Source organism: Oreochromis niloticus, linkage group LG11, assembly GCF_001858045.2.
Source record: "Oreochromis niloticus isolate F11D_XX linkage group LG11, O_niloticus_UMD_NMBU, whole genome shotgun sequence".
NCBI classification, from domain to species: Eukaryota; Metazoa; Chordata; class Actinopteri; order Cichliformes; family Cichlidae; genus Oreochromis; species Oreochromis niloticus.
In genome coordinates this window covers 26,887,979-26,911,798 of record NC_031976.2, presented here as the reverse complement: position 1 = coordinate 26,911,798, position 23,820 = coordinate 26,887,979, and the positions used below count along the sequence as shown (strand labels likewise).

The following is a 23,820-nucleotide window of genomic DNA, read 5'->3' as shown; positions in this document are numbered from 1 at the left end:
GAACCTTTTCCAAGACCTCAACACAGAAGATGCTATCAGAAAACAGAGACCCGAAGGCAAACCTGAGCCCTATCTGGCCCTGCAGCACAGTTTGTCCTTTTATGACGACACCAGCAGTAGTTCATCATCTGCCTCTCTCTTGAAGCAAGATCTCTGTGCAATGCTACGCCAGCTGCACAGTACATGAACGCTTTTGGCTTCAGGGTGCCCAACAAAAGGAATGTTGTTGCCTTACAATGATGTGTATTTTAGTGCATACTAACCCTCTCTATGGATTTACAGATGTGTCAAGAATTCATGCTAACATTTATTGTAAATCACCAAACCGCTGAAGAGCGACTTGTGATAATATTCAACACAAACACACCACCAGTGTGGACAATTCATCAATGTTCTGTAAGTCTTTACTGGCAACCAAACATTGTTCCAAGCTACAAACTCACATGGAGCAGATTTATTACACTAATACACAGAGTTGATATTGGACATCTAAGCTCTGAAATTCAGAGCAGCTGAGCTGTGGGAGTGATGATAACACGTCTCTGAAGACCACATTAGAAACAGAGTCTGACTTTGGTCATTATGTGGAGCGTTTGGGGCCATTACCCTGCACGAGACCACAGATGGAATTAGGCTGCCAAGTAAGCACCTTGTGTGCATGAGACATGCTAATGGCCTGTGTGGTCAGCTCTAAATAAAACACCTCCAATCCCAGGATATACAACCTAGTCCAGAGAAATTGGGCAATGAGTGCAGCAGAAGGTTGCAAGCGTCATTGTTGCATTAAATTCAATTTCATTTTCACTAATAACTGGCTAACTACTTTGTGTCTAATTAAACTACATCCAGGTTTACAGCATTAGCCTTGCAGTGACCCAGACTTGGGAGACCCTTTCCACCACAGGAGGCATCCAAAACCAATTCATCCATTAACACTGTGATTATCTTTCTCTAAATCTGCATCAAAAGCACGAAAAAAAATTCATAATGGGCATATGAAACAGTAAAAACAATTCAGCCATAAGGTCAACAGAATAAGAGAAGAGGTTAGCAGGTTAGCATTTAAATGGAAAGTAAATAAGGAATGGGGTGCAGGAGCAGAGATTAGCAACGAGCATATCAAAGGTTATCAATCAACAAATGAGCAGTTTTAGCAGATATTAGCAGGCAGAGCCGAAAAACAACAAAGAAACAAACAAACAAACAAACAAAACTGCAGGTGAGCAGCCTAACTCTGTGCTGCACTAACAAGCTAGCATGCTCACACAACATCCTAATGCCCATCTTACATATATGGAATAATTCGAAGTTAAACACGTAAAACCAACAGGTCATGTAAGTCAAAAAGATTCATGTTCCAGAGACGCTGAACATGTCAAACAAATCTTAGCGCTAGAGGTCTGTGGTGTAGACCAGAGAGTAAATGGAACCTAAACAAGTCCCTTACTCCAACCCTGCTTCAACTTCAACTGCAAAGGCAGCAGCAACAGGTAGCAGAGGAATTTGCAAAGAAAAGCGTCTGGACTTCTTTAAGTTGCTTGAAGACGTTTCACCTCTCATCCGAGAAGCTTCTTCAGTTCTAAGGTCAAATGGCCGAGAGTCCCAGATTTAAACCCAGTGGGAGTATCCCCCCAAGGAGGGACAAAGGACCCCCTGGTGATCCTCTAATCACATGCGCCAAGGTGTGAAAGCGGGTGTGGGACCTAATCAGCCAGGGTTTCGGGTGAGCTCATTGTGAAACCTGGCCCCACCTTGTCATGTGAATTCCTGAGGTCAGATGGCCCAGGATGTGAGTGGGCGTTAAGGCGTCTGGGGAGGGAACTCAAAACTGGATTATAGATGGCAGACAGTTGGTGTCGTAAACCACCGCCTCTGTTCAAAGATGGTCGCTCACAGTGGACATAGATGGCCTCTTTCACTCCTCTTTCAAACCATCTGTCCTCTCTGTCCAAAATGTGAACATTGGCATCCTCGAAAGAGAGGGTTTAAATCTGGGACTCTCGGCCATTTGACCTTAGAACTGAAGAAGCTTCTCGGATGAGAGGTGAAACGTCTTCAAGCAACTTAAAGAAGTCCAGACGCTTTTCTTTGCAAATTCCTTTGACTACGCTGACCTGGTTGACTGAGAACCTTCACAGACAACAGGTAGCAGAGTTAGCATGTATTAGATTAAAAAGCTAGCAGGCTACTTAGCTTTGTGGAGGGAAGCATTAAGATGTTGTAGGTTCCAGATGTCCGCGGGTGAAGGAAAACTCTGTGTTAAAGTGGCCAGGAAACCCAACTGAACAGTTGTATCAAGATCAAATGTGCATCAAGCAGCAACTGTGAGGAGCCTTTCTCCTGTTATAAGTTATACTTTTCTCTTTCTTTCTTTCTGAGTCACTCCCTTTACAGATCCGATTAAAACAGGCTGTAAAAAGCAGCAAACATCACAGGATTGTTTGTGATGAAATTCTTTTATTTTCACACTGTATTTGTTTAACTTTTTAAGTCACATAGGAGATACTGAGAAATAAAAGTGGCAAAGGTGATCTTTTCATTAATCAAACAAATTAGGGTTTGTTTTTCTTTTTCTCCGTCTTTATTATTATCATGATTATTATTGAAAATATATTTATGGCCCAAAGGTGCAGTGATTCTTCTTGTGTTTGTCTGACATTTTGACATGTGTGCTTATTTTTTTTATTTTTTTACATGATATTGGATTTGTACACACTGATCAGCCACAGCATTAATATATGATTAGCACTGGATATCATGTTACAATACTAATGTTCTTCCTGAAAAACCTTGAGGTCTTGATTTTATTTTAAAATTCAGTACCTGCTCCTCACATCCCAGCAAGCCTTACAAAGGTGGCATTTACTGTTCCACATTTCAGAGCTGTTTTAGCAGTGCAGGAAGAACATCAACAATATTAGATAGAGTTTCATTTTGAAGCTGATCAGTATATACCTTTGGACTTCAGTATCTGATTGGTGTTGTAGAATACACGTATATATGCTCGTGAAGTGCTTTGATTTATCCTGCAAAGTCATTATCCTATAAGGTCAGAATTGTTAGCGGAAATAGTCTTTGTTTCAACAAACATTTCTTTTTTACTTATTGACACTTTCATTTTTCATTTATTACATACACAAATCTAGTTTTCATTTCTGTAATTAAGCACCAAGTTTAATAGACTGATTACTTCAAGTGTCCCATCATTCCCCACATTCACTCCACACCTCTTCCATATGAATTATTCAGTCTTTAAGACTTCCATTGGTTTGGTTAATCAGTCAGATTTATCAATGCTACATAAGAAGTGCAATATCTCAGTCTGCTCTGTCAGAGCTAAGTATGTCAAATATGACTAATTTCCAGTCACTTTGTATCTAACGCAGGCTCTTGGGCTTGAGGGACTCCAGGCCCACCCAAAAGTCTATGTTTTATCTTCTCAGGGCTCACTTTCCTTAGCCTCATGTTTCTTAGTAGTAATGCACTCTTCCAATAGTTCCCGTTCCTGTCCCCAGGATATCTGGCTGGCCGTTCCTCCAGATCTCTCGGATGATGCGTTCCCTCTCCTCCAGTCGCTGTGCACGCTCCAGCTCTTCGGCTGAAGTAAACACATTCACGCTCAGTGTCCCGTCCGACTGGCTGGTGTGATTGCCAACAGAGATTTCTGTGGTGGGCAACGGAACAGTCGCCTCTACATCGTCCACTTCTTCATCTTCATCATCGTCATCACTGTCCTCATCCTCCTCGTTGATGTCCTTTAAGTTTTTTTTCTCAGGAGTGGAGGGGGTAATGGTGGTGCGTGGCTTGCAGGAGATCCGAATCACCAGTAGGCAGAGTGTGAGTATCAAGCCAAAACACACTCCAAGCACAAAGTAAAGGCCAAAACTCTCTGGATTTGCTAAAGAAGGGACAAAAACAAACTGCATTAGATACATTTAAATGTTGTTACAAAATGAGAGGCAAATTCACACTGTGGCTTACCTTTAATGTGTGCATAGGCAGCTATGCTGTTACTTAGGAGGTCCATTTCCTTTTTCTTCACATCCATAGTGACTCCGTTTTCTTCTTTTACACCTGCAGCAGACATGTGACACACAATATTTAATCTGATTGCTATAAGATACAAGACACTTAATCAATAAGTTCTCTTCCAGATGCTTAAAGTCGCTTTTGAAATATTTGCCAGACTTCTTTTCCTCCAGGTTTATATTCTGTGCAGCGCCTGGATGTCAAACCCACTGACCACAACATTCTTCATATGCCCGGTGGGTGGGATGAGGCCTTCGAGTCCCCAACAAAAGCTCCTTTGTGTCACTATTAAGTACTAGCTTGATGTGGGATCATCATAATGCATTTGGCACATGGCAGTTTGCCTCAGCCATTCTCTCTGAACCATGACAACCCTATATAAATGAGGTCAAGAGTCAATTTTCCAAGTAGCCACAACGGGCTCCTTCGTGTCAGATGGGACTGTCAGATCGATTTGTAAAGCTCAGAGGAAGCAGCCAGTGCACAGTTGACATTTTTCTAATGTTTAGCCATTGTTTCCTTGACATTTAAGCTGCCTTATCCTCCCATATCCTGTCAGTCAAATGAACTTTGTTGTGCTTCTTCCGCTCCTATGTGCAGCCATAACTTCTGTCACTACCCAAGGATGGCATCACAGAGTTGCACCAAGTTACATAAAAGAGTGCTGGTGACAACCGAAAAAAGACCAGTTCGAAATAACACACATACACACGTTAGCACCATCCCTCTTTAGCATGTGCTTTGTGTTGTGGCTGACTGTGGAAAAAAAACATTCTGTTCACGAGAAACGATGACGAGCACTGAAACCATCTCACTCTAACCTGTGTGCGCCCTTCTCTAAGTTAAACCACATGCGACTGTGCCTATAGAAATCATATGGACTCGTTCATATTGCACAAACCACATGTTTATGTTTCCATTTACCTCTAAATTGCACCCAGTGATAATCTGGATGTCTGATCTCTATCATGATGTGACTACCTCAGTAATTTATGTAGCATTTGTGCTTACTTGTTGATGGAACTTTTAGTAAAATTCAAGCATGAAACCACACATGTGTAAACCATATGTAATATGGCCCACTAATGAACTTTAAAACACAGCAAACATTCTCCTGTAAAAGTAGAAGTAAACAGAAAGTGGAGTGCAGATAAAGTATAAAACTTACCACAAAAATGAAACTATGGGGCTTCAGTTCCAGCTCATATTGTTCTGAGAAGTTGGAGAACAGATGCAAAGTTATCACGCTCCTCTTTTCTCTCTGCTGTTGGATCACGGCTTGTGATCTTTGGTCTTCAGGCTAAATAGTTGATTTGGCCACCCTGAAAAAAAGAGCAAATACACACACAGACACGTCAAGCTATGTTAGAGCCAAACTCAGTGAGGCGTCTGCAATGCAAACAAAGACAGACCTATTGCAGGTTACGTGGTCCAGCAGGAGACCAGAGGCAGACTTTTTGCATTTTTTAGTGCTTAAGTTGTTCCAACATAGAGAAAAAAAACACAGGTATGGCCAAGTTGTGCATAGTAGTGTCATAAAATCAACATGAAAAGTAACTTGACATTTAAACTTACTCTGTGATGACACTATTTTTCTTTTTTTGATGTCTTTAAATACATTTGATTAGATCTTGGGAACTAAATTAGTTTGTGATATGAACTTAGTGGGACTTTGTTCTATGACTTGAAGATACTCCACATTTAGACTTTTTTATGCATAGAAAGCTGGGAACAACAACAGATCAAGTGACATGAACTTGAGATTTTTCTGTTTGTTTCTAGCACCTCAAACAATAACAATCAATTTTCTATACTTACTAAAAGCCCTATAACGTCCTGGGGGTTTAGCGGTTTACATGCCAGGTGCAGAGCTGAGTGCTGTGAAAATGCTGAGCTGTGGAGTTTTTTTCACTTGCACCCCTGTTTAGGAAAAAAGATCCTCTGCCAGCAGCAGTTGGTTTAGCAGAGCCTCTGAGCTTTCCAGGGCAGATTTTGATCTTGCTGACTCTTGGCAGATCCTATGCACTCTACACAGTGCCTAACTGAAACAGCACTCGGGGGAGCCAAGTGACAGAGCGGCCGCTGTGGGAGCATGCTTTCCAGGCTGACCACCTTGAGCCATACAGGAGGCAGCTGCTCCACGATGCAGTGATAGATCCTTCCAAACAAGCTTCCTCTCATTATAAAAAGTAGATAAACAAATAATGAACAAATTCATCTCCGATCTCCTGCTGAGGCGAATCCCACTGGATGATAGAATCCACATAATGGAATCTATCATCATTATCCAAGCCGAGCAGAAAAGCACAGGCTTTAAATGAAATATTTTGTTTTTGTCCCAGGGGTAATAAAGTAAACGGCTCGGATGACTACAATCTTTTTAAGCCAAGGTCAAAGCTAATGATTGGCTACCTAAAGAACATTAACTGGCCTCTACTCACACTGCCATGCAGCAAAACTGAGCTTTAGGATCTTGGCATCTGTTACTGGTGGCTAATGATAACTGGAGAGCTGTTTAAAACCTATTTAAACACTAATTATCCTGCCTTGTTGTTTTGTTGTGTTTTTGTTTTAGTCAAACAAGGAAATTATTAACAGACCTGCTCCTCTGCAGCAGCATGCACCGTATCGTGACTCAGCTCTCAGTCATGTTCTCAAAGTGACCCAATCTGTTTTTCTTTTGCAGATTTTGCACTACCCCAAAGCTTTAAAAAGGAGACCTTCATTATAAGAAAACAGTCATGCTTTGGGGATTTGATGTATCATTTCTTTCCATCATGTTTTACTCAAACAGTTGTTAAGTTTTAACTGCCTGGAAAATGTTGTGACCTTACTCATCTGGTTGGAGGTGCAGAAAGAGGCATTTCTTTTGAAATTCTGCCTTTTTTTGGGCCTTGTTAAGGCCAAAAAAGGGTCTCATACCCTCAGGTCAAAGACTGAGGTCGTCTTCATGTCTCTGAATATTAAATAATCACTCAAATCATCCTGACATTATTTTCTTTTTTTCTGTGGGAAACACACAGTCTATATTTTATGTCCTGTTATATCAAAACAACTATTATTCCAGTAACAAATGAAAAGGGCAACAACTAAATTACCATTCATCCCTGTGCATGCGTGTGTGTGTCACTCAGCAATGAGCTGTTTGCGTCAGATCACTGCAGAAGCCAAGATAAACACATCGTGACGTTGTGGCCTGAGAAGAGGTCAGGCGCTATTTTTTGACCAGGCATTGTTTGCTTTGGTTTGGAAGAAATAGCTGAGTGGAGGACCAGCTACAAAATGTTATGCAGTGCGATATTTTTGTTGTTGTGGCGATAACCACAACTGCTCTTCCTTCCCACAAGGTTTATCCCTTTCCACAGAGACAACATCCAGGGCAAAGCCTTTCCTCTGCTTCATTGTCTTAGATAAGTAGGTTGAGACAGAATAGACTGGGCTGTTTACTGTACACAGATGTCAGCTGAGCGATTTATCAGGTGGCTCCTTAGATGGGCAGCTTTCCAAGGCAAAGGTTTGTCACAGAATAGATGCACTTTCCCCCCTGGATAGTTCACCAGTAACAGTAGTTTTATAAACCATCCAACCATATTGCTCCTTTTCCACAATGAAGAAGTCAAAGTTGTAACTCTTCAGTGGAATTTACGCGAGGAGTCAAGCCACATTTGATTTATACACAGAACATGAAAAGGTCAGATTACACAAGAAAGCCTGTCTGTGTTATTTCCCCATTGTAATGACACACACACTGAACCACAGAAGAAAAGAAATATTTTTAATACCTCAAATTTCTTTGCAGCTGCAATGATTCCCAGCACAACAGACAGTGTGTCTGTGGTTTGCCTGGGATGAAACTTCACAAAATGAAAATAGCCAGATTTAGATGCACACACATGCTCTCTCTGGTAGCTAAGATCACAAAAGCTGCTGTTAGGATTTATAGCATCTTTTTTTTGGTCTTAATTATGTTGATTAAAGCTTTTTTGGTCTTATTCTGTAGCTGCCAATGAAAAAAAAAACCTCTAAATGATCCACAACATCAAACAGACTTATTATTTTCAGCTTTCAGATCTCATTCTGAAACTGTGCAAGTTCCTGTAAAAAGAAAAAAAAAGACTTACTGAATCATAGCTTCGTTTTGGCTCACACGCCAAAGAATGTGAAACTGTATCACAAAAATATCTGCTGGATGTATGTGCACGCCATTTATCAGACACCTGTAATCAAGCCAGCGAACCGTCTCCAAGCACTCAAACATAATGGAATTTCAAGTTCTCCGCAAAACAGCAGAAGTGCAGTAGATTACTTTCCACTTGGTAAATAGAAACATTGTCCAAACCAAGATCTCTGTCAACTGTGTCTGTGAAAGCATTCATGGATGTCCACAGGGTGAAGGGTAATTTCTTCTGGAAGTGCTAGTAAGTTTTCTTCAAATGGAGGAGGGCTGTACAGGGCTGCATTTCTGGAGAAAGTAAGAGTACATTTCTTCCAAGTTACTCTTGACACCAACATCTTGGATTTCAAGCTGTGATCACTGTCAGTTCTGCTACCCCGTTGTGAAGGCTTGACAGGAAGGTTGTTCCATTTGGAAACAAAAAATTCATAAGGGTACCATCAGGAAAGATGCAGAAAACCAGACAAGGCTGAACATGAGCAGACACAGGTTGGAGAGTTTGAGAGTGTATGATGGAGTGTAGTATTTATCAGCAAAAAACAAGCAAAAAAGCCACATTTTATGCTAGATAACTTTTAGAAAAATATTGAAAGGACAGAGATATGATATTCTTTAACCATTAATCCAGCTGAGGGTTGTGGGAGGGCTGGAACCTAGCCTAGCTGTCATGGGCCAAGCGACAAGGTACAAACTGCCAAACTATCACAGGGCTAACATCCAAAGACAGACAATCAGTAATGCTCACAGTCACACCAATTTAGAATAACCAGTTAACTTAACAAGCTTGTTTTTGAACTGTAGAAGGAAGCTGGAATAAATGGTAAATGGCCTGTATTTATATAGCGCTTTTCTGGTCCCTAAGGACCCCAAAGCGCTTTACATATCCAGTCATTCACCCATTCACACACACATTCACACACTGGTGATGGCAAGCTACGTTGGAGCCACAGCCACCCTGGGGCGCACTGACAGAGGCGAGGCTGCCGGACACTGGCGCCACCGGGCCCTCTGACCACCACCAGTAGGCAACGGGTGAAGTGTCTTGCCCAAGGACACAACGACCGAGACTGTCCGAGCCGGGCTCGAACCGGTAACCTTCCGATTACAAGGCGAACTCCCAACTCTTGAGCTACGATCGCCCGTACTCAGGGAGAACCCCCAAAGGGAAGGTCCACTCCACACAGAGGGGTGTAGCTGGCCAGCAGATCTGAACCACTGCTCCACCATGCTCCCCAACTTCAAGAATCCTGAATAGGGTGCTAGTATATTTCACCAGGTTGGCTAGGTGATCCATATGGCATAAGGCTATTGCAGAGGCCTTTACCGCACGCTTCAGCTTTGTTCGTACTTCCAGTTTTCCACTAACTTATTCTAAAAAAATAAATTATCTTTTCCCCATCTGCCAAACTAGGAAACAAAAACAAGCTAATCATCTCGTTGCACTGACACAGGCAAACAGCAAACAGCTGAGGGATATCATAGTTTAAAATATGTGGGGTCACTCACACCTACTATTTTTTCTTTGGGACACTCGTGTTAGTTACTAGTATTTGTTTAGGAGTATAGGTGCACTAAGCCAGAGACAATATAACCTATGAGGGGGGAAAAAAATTCTTCTTAAAAGCCAAACGATTAGTAAAACGATCAAACAGGTAATAACTAAAATTAAGTACTTTTTTAAAATTAATGTTATGTTTCTTTTCACCATTTATTTAAACAGAGAGTGGTCAAAGTAACTTCTCAGAAAAAGATGTGTTTTAGGAAGAACTTTAACATGCAAATAAGAAGATAAAAAAGCTTTTGGGGCTGAAAGTGGAAATGAGAGTTGAAAGTATAAAGTATACCTGCTGTCTTGTTCTGGCTCTTTTGCCCATTTAGAATCACACTGATTACAAAAGCAGACGAAGTTTTCGCTGTTATCACAGACCAGCAAGATTTCAAACTTCCCATGAATTTAAATGCCTATGGGGCTTCAAACCACATTTGCAGGTGAAGACTAAGAGCATCGTCCAAAGCGAATGAGAGGTCCTCGAGTGCAGTTTGTCTCATTACCTCAAGTTTCCAACATCAGCATTTATTTCCAGCCTCAGATCAAGAAAAGTTTGATGAGCACTGTGAAAGCTATGTCTGCTAATGACTGAAGGTTTTACCTATATGAACATGAAGACTTTCAGTTTCCAAGAACTACTCCCAACTACTCCCAGTAGTTTGACAGTACATGATTAAATCATTGGAAAAAACATTACCCATGTAACATTCACTGTTGGTAAAAACAAACAGAATTTCAATCATATTTGACCCCATTCTGAACTACTCACCCTAGCTACAGCCAGCTGCAAAGACAAACAGCATAGTGAATTTAAAAGTCAGGACATGCCCAGCTTTCATTAAGTTTCCTCTTGAGACTCTTAGACAGTCTTGAATATCTTTTAGTGTTGGATACGATGCTGAAAAAGACCTTTGGTTTTTATGCGTTGATGGCTCTGGGCACTGGGTACTGTATTTTACATAAACCTAATGAACAACAGCTTTTCTTTCAAGGACAAACGCTTTTCCAGGAGTGAACACAAACTCCTGTAGCATTGTCAGCCAATTATTTTACAACAGATATTTAGCTTTCAACAGCAGTTAGGTTAGGAATTCACTGTCCCAATGTGATGGCAGCTAGACTCAGGGCAAAGCATCTCTTGCCCTGATTAATTCCTTTCCAGCTTCATGTCATGAAGAAGTGAACCTCAGTGTACTGCTCGCCCTGTGGAGAATATGTTTTGTGGGTTATAGCAGGTAATGGGAGGGTAATAGAGATGCAGGACTGAGCTTGGGGTTAGAGCAAGTGGTTAATAGCATGCAGATGTGTTCCTGATATGAGGCAGAGAGAGAATGCTTTGCTATGTAAATCAGGAAGAGATTTCCCATGCTCCTTCTTAATACTGACGTCATCAAGGTATAAGTCAAATAGCTGATGGCAGTTGGGAATCCAATTTGTGACAACCATTGTGTGTTGTGCTGAAAAGGTTTATTTATATATTCGTGTGAGTACAGCTTTTTTCTTATAGGTTGTTTGAGTAATTCCTGGATGTTTAGATCGATTCATTTGAGCATTCCTCTATGATTCCCTAAATTACTTCGGGCTTTAGATCAGCACAAATTTAAATCTCCAAAAATAGAGACATGATCTCATCCTTTTCATTGATCTTGGCCACCGTCCAGCAGTAAGCCAGCACCACATACTGTATCAATTACATGGACCCTACGGATTACTCTGTGACACAAAACACGTGTTTGCCCTTTCCATGATTGGGCCCATACAGCTCGCTGTAGGCTATCCACAAGTATGTTGCAGTTCCAGTAGATTTAGGAAGTTTCGAAGTGTTGCTCTGGCAGGACTGAGTTTGTGTAGTGAAAAGTGAAGGCTGCTTGTATGACTTGAGATATTTTAAGGGCTTTTGAGGTAGTGGCTCCTACTGACTTCTTTCAGTAACCAGTAGCAATTAGAAAAACAGCACTGTCATCTGTTATGGTTAACTCTTAGATCATGATAGTGTCATATTTTTACAATAGAGATGTGGAGGAGGTGCTTAGAGCACAGACCATAGCGTAGCTTAAAAATGATAGTTTATAACATGGCATGGTGCTCTAAAACTAATCCTCTCAATTTTCTGGGTTTATTTACAGCAAGACAAAAATAAAAATGTGACATGGCTTGTGCTGACAGTGCTTTTGTTGTCATTGGTGCTAATTTTATGTGCCCTCGTAGGCTGCAAATATTACTTAACATAACAGCCCAGTTATTGTTGATTGTTTTATCTGCCGAATAATGCCTTCAGACTGGGGCTAAATAACGTTCAGTCAGCTCTTTTCATTGTTTCAAACAACAAATGTACCAAATATTGCAGCCTAAGCAAAAATATGCCCACCACACATTTGTGCATGCTCAAGCACATTTTTTCACCGTGTGTCTTTTCCTGCATGCCCCTCTTCTTCCAGTATGTGTAGGTCCAGCTGCAAGTGTGTCTCAGCATACGTGTATCCAAGATAGGAGTGTAAGCTTAGGTAAACCCACTGGACTTAACATGTCAAACATCCACTGAAATCTAAAGACCAGACTGTCTAGGCCAGTGGGGCTCCCGCGAGAAGACAATAAGCCCCGAGTCCTGGAAGGCATCACCGGCTAGTCGAAGCTTTGCTAAACATAGTTTTGGAGACACCTCATTTATCAAACTCATATTTGTCAGTGACCTAAAATATATATTTTTTATGTGTTAGCTATCACCTTTTAACCAAGGCCATATAATTGTTAAACAAAACTGCTGTTAAAAGTGCAGTAATTAAATCTGTACACATATATGAGTGTGTTAAAAAGGCGTTAAGGTGAAACCAGCTGCTGCATGATGAATGACATGATTTTGGAGCTGTGTTTTTACCTGATGAAAAACTAGACGAGAAGGGTTCTCAGTGATAAACACTCACCATTTTCCCCACATTTTCAACCCTGGTAACAACAGTTAGCGGCTATAATAAAACCACTGGCACTAACAGTTAAAAGGAGAAGGCCTGCTGTTTAAATGGAGCACTTTGTTTTGGGGCTGGGTGTTGTTCAGAGAGATCTGCTGATGATCATCTGATCGTGCATGACTTCATATCCTAGCTTAAATATGCCCCATGAAACCATTATCACAGCATCTTCACTGTAAATAAACACATTTTTGGCAAAGCATTTTTTCCCATGCAGTGGTTATCAAAGGCACTCTGACCTTAGGACAAACATATGCTGTGCATCCAGATACAAAACAAACCATTGCAAGTTTAACTTTAAACCCAACTCACCTAAAAAGATGTCAGCGACAATAAATGTGAAATTAAAAGGTGATGCACAAGACAGCTACAGTATTTCCATTTCATGGCATGTTTTTCATGAAAAGTTGGAACAAGCTGAAAATACTCCAAGGAATAAATGTAGGTGAAGTGGTTCATTGGTGTTGGCTGACGTGTTTTCATTTGCTTTCTTTGACATTCCCATCTTTTGTACATTTTTTTGGGACAATTTGCAATACTGAGCAACCAACAGTGAACTCCTGATTCAGCATTTTTCCATGTGTCCAAGTTATGTCCAAGGGACATAAGAGGCACACTAAAAACATATGCATTAAGATCTAACTCGCTAAATTCATGCACTGATGGAAAATTACCTCATTGCTCTTACTTCAATTTTAAATATAATACTTCTCTCCCTAAGTGAAGAACTGCAAAGATGAAGTTTGATGCGGTGGTCTACCCATGGGACTGGGAGAATGTTTACTGGGATGCTTTTGTGATAACAATGCATTGTTCACATTTGATAAGACAGCACTGTTGTACAAAAGCCTAATTCTGAGTCCTGCTAAATCAGCCAAATGTATGTACAGAGACTCTCACACTATACCTCTGCAGGGCTTCAACAGTATTACATCATTACAGGCTATTTGTTCCTGTGTAAACATTAATTACAAAGAGTAACGATAATATATCTAGCTGCCTATATTAGCCCTTCTCTTGCACTGGGTTTGTTTATGAATGCTATCCATGTGGGCTACGTTCTTTTGACTTATCCTGGCTTTGTGTGGATTGAAACTTTCTGCAAACAGATTGGTACCATGGGACTTTAGACAAGCAAATCAAGTCAGAATCTGACCTTTCACCTCTGAGTAAATGGAGTGAGTTACCAACCATCCTCAGGACAGATAAGACAGGCCAACTGACAAGTGAGTCAACTGGGTTTTGGAAAAAGAAAAGTCTGCTAGTATGAATAGCTTGGAGAGGTCATGCAGAAGACAACTCTTGATAATCAGGCTCCAAGGGGTCATTTAACCCTGTTACATGCTCTTCCTATGGGAGATTATCTGATTGAATGTGGGAGGCTACAGTGCAAGCAGTCCACTCAGATAGTGTGAATAAAAAGACACTGGAGAGCAGCTCCAGCCCCATCCAGCCTCCACCCATCAGCACTCTTCTCTCTGATAAGAGGTGCTAACCACAATCATCCAGCAGAAAGATAGAACTAATGGAAATGAGGCATATGGTCAGCTGCTGTTGAGCACGATCCTTTCTTAGTGCTTATGCAAAAAAAGGAAAAGAAAAACTGACAGATGAATAGAGCCATGTGTGCCCTGCTTTTAAAATTCTTTGACATCTCTCACCTCTCTTATTATACTGTAAGAATCTGCTCTTTTGTGGCCTTAAAAACAAACTAAAAAAGCAACAGGATGTTTGCTTTTATTGAACCTTTTATTAGACAACTATCTAGTGACTGTAAGTTTAGAAAATGATGTGCAGAGGTACGGGAAATCCAGCTCTTCTGCCCTGTCTCAACTAGTGCTGCATCAGCTCTTCTTAGATCTGTTACAAGCTAAAAACACTTTAACTCAGCTCTGATGCACTGACACTGCAGATGAGGATCCAGCTTAGTTCGGGACAGTAGATTGTACAATAAGAACATGTGTTTTTTATGTAAAAAAGATGTCAGGTGCTTAAAAGGTTTGAAGAATGTATTCACACTGCTGTTACTAAAACTCAGTCGCTTCACTCAAGCCTCTCTAAACCTTTGAACACAGTTAATCAAAACAGAAACAACTGCAGATAAGCTGCTTTTTCTTGTAAAAACTTACCAGAGTCGCTGTGATGAAAACCAGAAATCAGACTTTATAGCACAGGAAAGTTTTCCCAAACCCAAGCATCTCTCTAAACTAAAACAAATTAAATCTCAGACTCCCTCTAATACAGGAAAGAGTTAATTGTAAAGAAATAGAGTTTGTGGTTCACAGGAGTTTCTATGATATGAATGTTAAACTCACCCGTCACTCTTGAGAGAAGCTGTTCAGTCCACACAGAAAGCAAACTGCAAATCTTAATCTTCTTTCCCTCCAAATTTTGAATTAGAGAAAAGAAAAAAAAGAGCACGGCATTAAAAACAGCCTTGACTGTTGCTCTGTTGCTGCTGTGGTCAAGTCCTGAAGAGAGCGTGTGTTTGCCTGAGTATGTGTACAGGGTCTGGGGAAGAGGTGGTAACTTCCTCTGAAAGTTGGAGACGGAGCGAGTAACAGAGTTCTCTCTCTCCCGGTTCCAGTCTACAAGCAGGAAAAGCTGTCACACTATCCCTCTTTCAGATGAAAAAAAAAAGAAAAAAGAAAGAGGAACAGCCTAAAAAGGGCAAGCTCCAAGAAGAGGGGAGGGAGGAAAGCTGTGGTGTGTGTAGTGTGGTGTGGTGTGGTGTAGTGTGGTGAGGGTGTGTAGGAGCACTGGAGAGCGGGGGTTCCCTCTGTTGTTGAGAAAACAGGCAAAACGCAACTCCAGGAATATTAGCCCAAGTTTTTCCATGCAGAGCCCAGTTTGACAAGAAACGAAACAATATGTTACGTGGTGTAAGAACTGCTGTTTTGTGGCTTTGCACTTTTTCACCCACGCATCTAAACGTTTAATGGGTGTTGTGAATAGCTTCGGGAAAATGCTGGATTACAAATCCTAGTCTTCTTTCCCTCCAAACTATTTTTTTTAAGAGAACATTTTCTTTTATGAGGAAGAGATCAGTCCTGCTCTCAAGTGTGTTGATAGAAAACTTTGTGCAAGCCGCCGGTTTGTTTTGTGTAGTTTAAAGACTGTAAGGCAGGGAACAGCAGCTACCTGGATCTGTCACGTCTGAGTAATCTGCTTAATAACTGACATTTGAAAATGTCAAGTTGCAATGCTATGGAGAGAGTATATGCTGAAATTGTTCGTTGCAGTGAATTCTAGTTCTCAATGTATGCTTCTCAATCTCAAGAGAATAACCAAGAATACACAACATTTTGCACATATTAAATAAAACATGTTAATTAGTAACCTTTAGAGGTTTTAGCTGACAGATCCAGGATTCCTAATTCCCCTTGTTTATACTGTTAATGCTCTTTTATGCTCATATAACCTGTAGCTCAATTATATTTAATGAATATACGAGAATGCCCTTGATCTTCTATACTAGAAAGAAAGTAAGTGCATCTTGCAGAATGTTAAAGTCTACTTTGAAAATAAAGTTATAAATAACTTTACATTAATTGTATCCCAGGCTTGTATGGCTGGTATATGCAGCTTAAGTAAAGTAAGCTAAAGCTTCCATTGGCTTTATCTTGACAAACAATGATGTGGATCAGTGTACTTACAATGCAATGACGAAGCTTAATGTTGATTTATATTTCAAAATGTGTGTTTTTGATGAACATTTGTAACTTAAAGGAGTCGTGTTACGAGATAGTGTGACTTTAATGAGAAGACAGAACTGGTAAAAGCAGCCTCACACAAAACATAGTAAACATGTAATCACAATAATATGTCAACTGCTACACTGAAGGAGTTGACATACTAATTGAGAACAGCTGCAAGATACTTGAAAAAAGTATCTTGCATCAGTAATTGACCGCACCACTTAGTTAACACTGGTAATAATAATGTTTTTCTCATGTTTGATTGCTGCATATCATGAACAGTATTTTTGTATTCTCAGCATGCACTGAACTTTGCTTGTCATATTTTGCAGACAGTTTAACTTCCAACATTTTTAACCAAGCTCTGTGTTTGCCAGGTTTATTGAAGCCATATGATTGCGGGGGCAAAGTGACATTTTTCATTAGTTTTGCCTATAGTCTTCATGGGAAAATAAGGAAGAAAAGCTGAGAAGAGCGAAATCAAGTGTTCATTTTACCCTTCCAGAGGGTCAGTGTCAGAGCTGAGCTGTTATTGTGCTACACCCTTCTGGGGCTTGAAAGAACATCCTGGTCTAGATCCCACATATTTCGCTCGTTAACCCACCGGCTAACCCGAGTAGTTTGGAGGCTCCAAAATCTAAGCATGCACTCACTTCACTTGGAACTGCATTTAATTTTGCACCCACTGGTCTTTCAGGATCATTGTTCCAAATCAAACATCCTCCCACCACCACTTTCTCAAGTTACTGCTTCCCCCTTTTCTCTTTGGATGCAAGCAAAACAAAAAGAAAGTGGAAGGCATCTCTCCAAAAATCCACCCAGTCATCTGCATCGATGAAGGAGGTGCTGAAGGAGAACCTGTAGGACCTTTTGTGGAAAAGCCGAGTCCCTTTACTCCAGAATTTGAATGTTTCTCTGTGCTGCATCAGCGATCACATTCCTGCCTGAATCTCCTCATAACTGGCAGATGTCCACCTGTCCCTGGGGCTGATTTACACGCCAGTACTGGGTTAGTCTGAGGAGGGTGGATATGTTAAGGGTTGGAAAATGGGGATAAAAACAGGAAGAAACAGAAGAAGAAAGGCAACAGAAGAAGAGGAGGAGGTGAAAATGACTTAAAGATAAATGAGAGCAGTCTAATTACAGGGCACGTATGGCTTTAAGACAGACTTTTCCTGGATCATGTCAGACAAGCCCGAATCTTCCCGTGTGGTGCTCAATATAAATATAAATTCACAGCATTTTTGGAGATGGAAACGGTGATGGGGGAAGGGGGTGTGACTAATGATTGGCAAAGGTCTGTCTGCAGGTAGGGAAGAATGAAACATAAAGTGTGTAATGGTGGGGAGAGTTAAACAAGATAGCACTTGCTCACAAAGCTAACTGCCAGGATCAGGTGAGGCTGTGTGTTCGAGGCAGGTTTCATAGTAACAAAAGCTAACTACAGTATTTAACCTAGATTAATATTTGCAGTACATTTCGTGAGAGAGCCGCCACACCCACTCATTTTCCAAAGGTTGCCATGCACAGCCTTTGTTGGTGATCTGCACCGCAGCAAGGCAGCGTGAATGAACAGTAGATGGAAACCTCTGATGAAAGGCTTGGATTCGGGTGGCTGAAACCGCAGTAGAGCAAGCGGAATAAAGAGGAGAAGTGCTAAGGCTGTTTGCACTTCTGACATCTGCAATTTTCTTAAAATGTAAATGCAAAACAATCTGTTTAGGGAACGGCTGTGTTTTTTTTTTCCTTAAGTAATGCAATAATATGATTATGGTCATGAAAGAATAATAAACCTTTGTCTTCCTGTTAGAGAGAGGGAGAGAGAGATAGGGGGAGAAAACACCACCCCTATGACTCAACAGCAAACTGAAATTAATATCCAGGGAGGGCTCCCTGAGAGAATTAGCATCATTCTTTCTTTAATCAAAAACATACAAAGACATCAAACTGCGAAGACATATTGCAACGAAGTAACACTGAAGCAACCATCAGTTTGAGTGAAGACATTTTTAATGTATCCTCGAGTTTTTTAAGGTACAGACACCTTGCCTTTCACAAATGACTCATTAATACATTCGTGGATTACCTGGATTAACCTCATCAAGGTCTTTTTCTTTCAGGTGCTTTCTGCACCTTTTCCAGTGCGTGAAAGCACATGCTTGTCTTTTTGGCCTCTGTGCCCCCCCATAAAAAAAATCACACTGGAGGCATCTGCTTGCAGTTGCTTCTTTATGGGACAGATGGGATCCTGAGAAGGCAGCTCCTGTGCACAGGGTTTGTTTTGTCACGAGCCTGATCTCTTTCCTGCTGTGATTTTCCACTCCCTGTTCATAAATAATAAATCACATGCACATACCTGGGTACATAGAAACACACTAGAACACATGAATAGAGATGTATAAGCACATATCGATGACTCAGTATTTCTCCACAGTTACAAACAGATGGGTTAGCTTTGAAGATGTATTAAATCTTACTGTTTTAACTCTGCAGATCATGCAGATATCTTTGGTCAGCAACGCTCTCAAGGAGGCTTACTGACACCCAAAAGTGGAACAGCCAAAATCTTCTGCGCATCTATGGAAATGTTTCCACTATGACTGCAACTGTCAGGAGCCATTTCTTTGGAATTTTACTGTTTTCAGCATGTGTCTTCGGCCGTCTTTGTGGATATTTTTATGAAGTATTTTTACTGGATCTACTTTAAACTATAGAAAGTCTTTAATTGGTAACAATCTGGTATGCAGATTATGTATATAATAGGTACACCTCTAAAAAGGTATGCTGTTTTTTTTTCTGTTTTTTTTTTTCTTATTGTTGTACAGTTCTTATATTATAATAAGAAGACCATGCCAAGAAGACCATGACCTCACTTCCGGCACACCCATGGAGTGGTAAATAGAAAGGATATTAAGGAAGAGGTCTGTTTGGTATTAGGCTGGAAGCTGAGGACAGGAAATGATCCTGGGTAGTTCAGGCGCAGTCTACGCACATACTGCACACTGTTCCCAAGTTCTCAGTGCTCACACTCACCCCTACGCAAGTCAATGGACACAGAAGGGTTGACAGGGGTTAAATGAGTGGGGAAGGAACACAAAGATTCCAAAAATTCAGGGGAGAGATTACATAAACATCTTAACATCTTGGCAACTTGACAGCTGCATAGTTTCCCTTTCTTCCTAAATCTCTTTCACGGTCTCTCTCTTTGGTTTACAGCAGTTAGTTCCCAAAATATGAAGATCTGCTTATCTTATTATGGTGAAGTTTGTGGAGCTTTTAAATAAAATACAAGACAAAATTAAAATAAGAAAATAAAATAACAGGAGCTAAATTTCCTTCCAAAACAGAGAACATGTGTTTTCTTTTTCATGACAGACTACTGCAGTTCATAAGAAAATAATAATCAATGCAAGTCTGCAGTTCTTTGTGTGTGAAATTGATAATGTTGGAATCTAAACCTTTGCTAATATTATGCATCAGTCACTTTTGTAGTCATGCTAGCAGCAGTACTCCTGGGATACTAATGCTGTTTGTTAATCAGTTCAGACCAGACTTCCAAATACTGGACAGAGAACAGACAGAAACATAAACACCTCTAAAACCTTCTCCGAAGGTTTAGTTAGGAACAATGCACGATATTCCCCGGCTGATGCGCCAGAATGCCCACTGTGGCATGTTTGCCACACATGAGGCTGTGTGGGGAAAGGCAAATTCACATTTATCCTATGAGCCCCAGGCAGCACACAGGGCCTAGAACAGTTTTGCTCTTTTGGGTACTTATATGGGTTTTCTGTGTGTGAAAACCCATATGAAGTCCATGAGGCCCATATGAGACTAACCCGTTTGGGGTCCATGGCAGTTTTGCCTTTTTGGGTCCCCAAGAAAGAATTCTCTTGGCCCCATATAAGAGCAAAACTGCTTTGGGCCCTGTGTGGGCACACTGACCGTGGTCCCATGTGGGATAAGTGCAGGTTTGCCCTGCATAGATAGCCCCACAGGTCACCCACACCTATCCGCACAGGCAGCCCACTGTCAGCCGCACAAAGGACCCAAGGGGGCATGTTTAGTGGGCATGACTCTAATCTCCATTTAACTTTGTCAAGCTGTCTTCACCAGGCTGATTAATATGAAAAAAATGGGCATAAATAGTTTTCACGTATGTTTAGTAGATCAACACTGCATGTACTGACTCACTGGTAATGATTTTGCTTGTATTGTTGTGGGAAGCAGATTGCTGTGACTCTGGCAGTCTGGGCCAATAATTATACAGCATTTATAAGTTCAGAACATACAAACAGGAGTAGATTTAAACAGATGCCCACTCTCTCTGTTCCAGGACAGGGGTAAGGGCTGTGTTTTGGAGTTGCAAAAGCCTTTAAATGTTATCATTAAAAATTATTCTGTTCCTCCAATGTGACTTACCAGATTTGGGTCCTTAATCCATTTTAATACTGTTGTAAGTATGATTCCCTGTTAAGTTTACTTAAATTGGGAAACAACTTGAAACCATACATGAGCACATACATTGATTCAAAAGGACTGTCATTCCTCTTAAACAATGGTCCCATTGGTGTAGCTGTGAACATCTGAATAACATTACAAAGATTATGTAACAGGCCACACAGTTCTTTTATAAACCAGCCTTACTTTGCATATTTAAGAATAGCTCTTTGTGTGCATGCAAGTATGTACTATGTGGAAAATATGTGACTGACAAACCACTACAGAAAGGTTTAAAGTGCTCTATACAGAGGCTATATGGGTAAAAATCTGCGGTGGATCACTGTGAGACCAGTGAGAGGAACATCTAGTAGGAGAGGAAAAGCTGCAGTCCAAGATAATGAATAATTATTTCCACCTCCGTCCACCTCTGTAAGCAGCACCCCTCCTAGCAACACCAAAACTCCCCATCTGTTTGCACATGAGACATAATGATGGGCTTTCTGGTGCAGAGAACTGTAAAAGATGCTAAGTATATACCCCAAAATAAGTATGAACAATGCTGCACTGTGTGTATGGCTTCCTTTAGAGAATTATTAAAAACTTAAACAATGCCACACAGCCAGTGAAACGCTGGTTTCTGATTTAAGAAGTAGAGTAAAAACACTGAAGCATAGTTCATATTCTGCTCCACATGTGTATATAATAACCAACAACAACAAGAAAATGTTAAACATTGTTACACAAAGTCCAGACAGAGATGAAAGCTGGTTTCTTTGTATTTCTCAAAGATGAATCACAACCGTCTTGTTAAAACTTAGAAAATTGTGATAAATTCAACAGATTGATTTAAAATCTATTCAGACTTTCCTTTGCAAAACTTTGCATTTAAAACTTTCATATGATACATCAAGCTCTTTTAGTAGCTCATTTGGATGTCGCTTTAATGAAAAGCCAAGACAGAACAATTGCAGCCAGTGCGTTTTAAAGATACGGCTGTTTATACAGAACAGCAGAGGTTTTGGAGCATACCCATGGCCACCAACACTTACACACTATCAAATTTGAGGCTGACACTAAAAACAGCTAAAGTAGTCATTATGGCTTGATAAAGGCATTAATCCCAGAGCAGGCTGGAGCCAGTTTGCTTGTCTTTCCTGCACACACACACACACACACACACACACACACACACGCAGAGGAACGCATACAGACAGTTACACAGATGCAGAGAAAAGGAGAGACGTGATACTGACTGTCAAAATGACAGTGCTGTTGTTTGGCTGCCACACTTAAAATACTCTACTTCTACAGCTTAAGCCAGCTCTGGCCCAAACAATACCTTTGCTGTGGCCTTCTGCCCTGCGTTGACTCCATGTTAGTTCCAGCTTTGCAAAATAGACACTTTCCAAACAAGCTGATGAATGAATTCTTTACGAAAATAAACAAATCACTGGTTTCACCGTGAAAGAAAAGCATGTTCACCACTCATCCAATCTGGAAACCTGTCAACTCTTTGTCTTCACATTAACTGTTTACCTGCATGCAAAGAAAACCTCCTCAAGAGCGATTTGGTCAATAAAGCTCAACCAAATATAACGATTACTGTTTTCCCTCAAGTATAAAATTCCTTTGCTCATTGGTATCACAGATTAGGAAGTGACAGCTTGAAACTATTTTTTGAAATACCTTTCAACCACAAACCAGTCTATTTTCCAGCCCTCCTTCCCATCCTCGACTACACAGTGAGCACCACACATGTTGCAAGTGGAGGCTCCAACTGCAGTGTAGGTGCCTGAGGGGTTTTCAGAGCTACCAATTTAGTTTACAATTTGGGCCAATTTACAAGAATGCAATTTTCAGCTGGTTTTAACTGTTTATGGTTCACAGTTAACAAGAATATTGGTAATACCTTGAGCAATAACAGTCCAAAAGTCCCTTGTTAACGAAGATAGAAAGGATTCGCTGATGTTAGGAAATGTAATTTTAATGCTTCAGAGAGCACTTCTGAATGCCAAACTAGTGCATTTAATTACCTTACACATTTTACAAATCCATTGTAAATGAGATATTAACATATTTCTCAAACATCTGCTTAACATGTGTGCAAATAAAACACTTACTCCTGACTGCATGTTTGCTCAGTTTTAAAGTTGTGTTTTTTATTGTCTTCCAATGGATTGTTCTTGTGTATTGCCAAACCTTTTTTTTTTTTTTTTTTTTTTAAAGATTTTTAGTCTTTTTTGACAGGCTAACAGTGAAGAGTAGACAGGAAACAGGGGAGAGAGTGCAGGGGAAGAAAAATAGCAAAGGACTCGGGTATCTTCTCAACCTCAGTCACTGAGCTAAACTGGCACCTGAATCGAAGTATTTTAGCAACTCCATTTGAATACCTGTACTTATAATAATGATGCTGAAAATAATTCTGTAGGCTTAATTTTTTTTAAACTGAGAAGATATCTTTTTCTGTTAAATTTAAGTTTAAAACATTTTTCATCCATCCATCCATCTTCTTAGCCGCTTATCCAGTTCAGTGTTGTGGAGGATTGGAGCCTATCCCACCTGATTTGACTGATGGCTTTGTATTTTATTTGGGATTCAAAAAACAGTGCCTCTGTGCAGTGTTAAAAGATAAAGAAGAAAGAAGAAAAAAATTCTTCAAAATTAAAGAGTCGCTTGTTTAAGTGTAACGATCATCCTCAAATCTGGCCTAAAGCCACAGGAGCGTGTTTATTCTGGAAAGAATCTGTGAAGTCACATGAGGATGCTGAACTAATTATACATACGGACTACTTACTTGGATTCTGTTTTTCCACCATAAAGAAAAACTCAGAACTTTTCCTTTTTATATACACAAGGAATCAGCTTATTTTGAAGGAGGATATAACCAAAGGAAAACAGACTATGACAAGACAAAAACGGACAATATGTTTGCCCTCATGCCAAGTGCTTTGCTTTTTGGCA

The 23,820-nt window shown here is 40.4% G+C and overlaps 1 protein-coding gene across 1 annotated transcript; it reads right to left on the bottom strand.

The window, feature by feature from the left end:
- Positions 1 to 2,676: 2,676 nt before the first annotated feature.
- On the bottom strand, positions 2,677 to 15,319 carry eva1ba (eva-1 homolog Ba (C. elegans)). The gene is made up of 4 exons (XM_003450514.4): positions 15,034 to 15,319; positions 5,198 to 5,351; positions 3,982 to 4,074; positions 2,677 to 3,898 (listed from the first exon to the last, which is right to left on the bottom strand). Exons 3-4 carry the CDS (start codon positions 4,046 to 4,048, stop codon positions 3,471 to 3,473), a joined length of 495 nt encoding a protein of 164 aa, XP_003450562.1. The 5' UTR covers positions 4,049 to 4,074; positions 5,198 to 5,351; positions 15,034 to 15,319; the 3' UTR covers positions 2,677 to 3,470.
- Between the last annotated feature and the right edge of the window lie 8,501 nt (positions 15,320 to 23,820).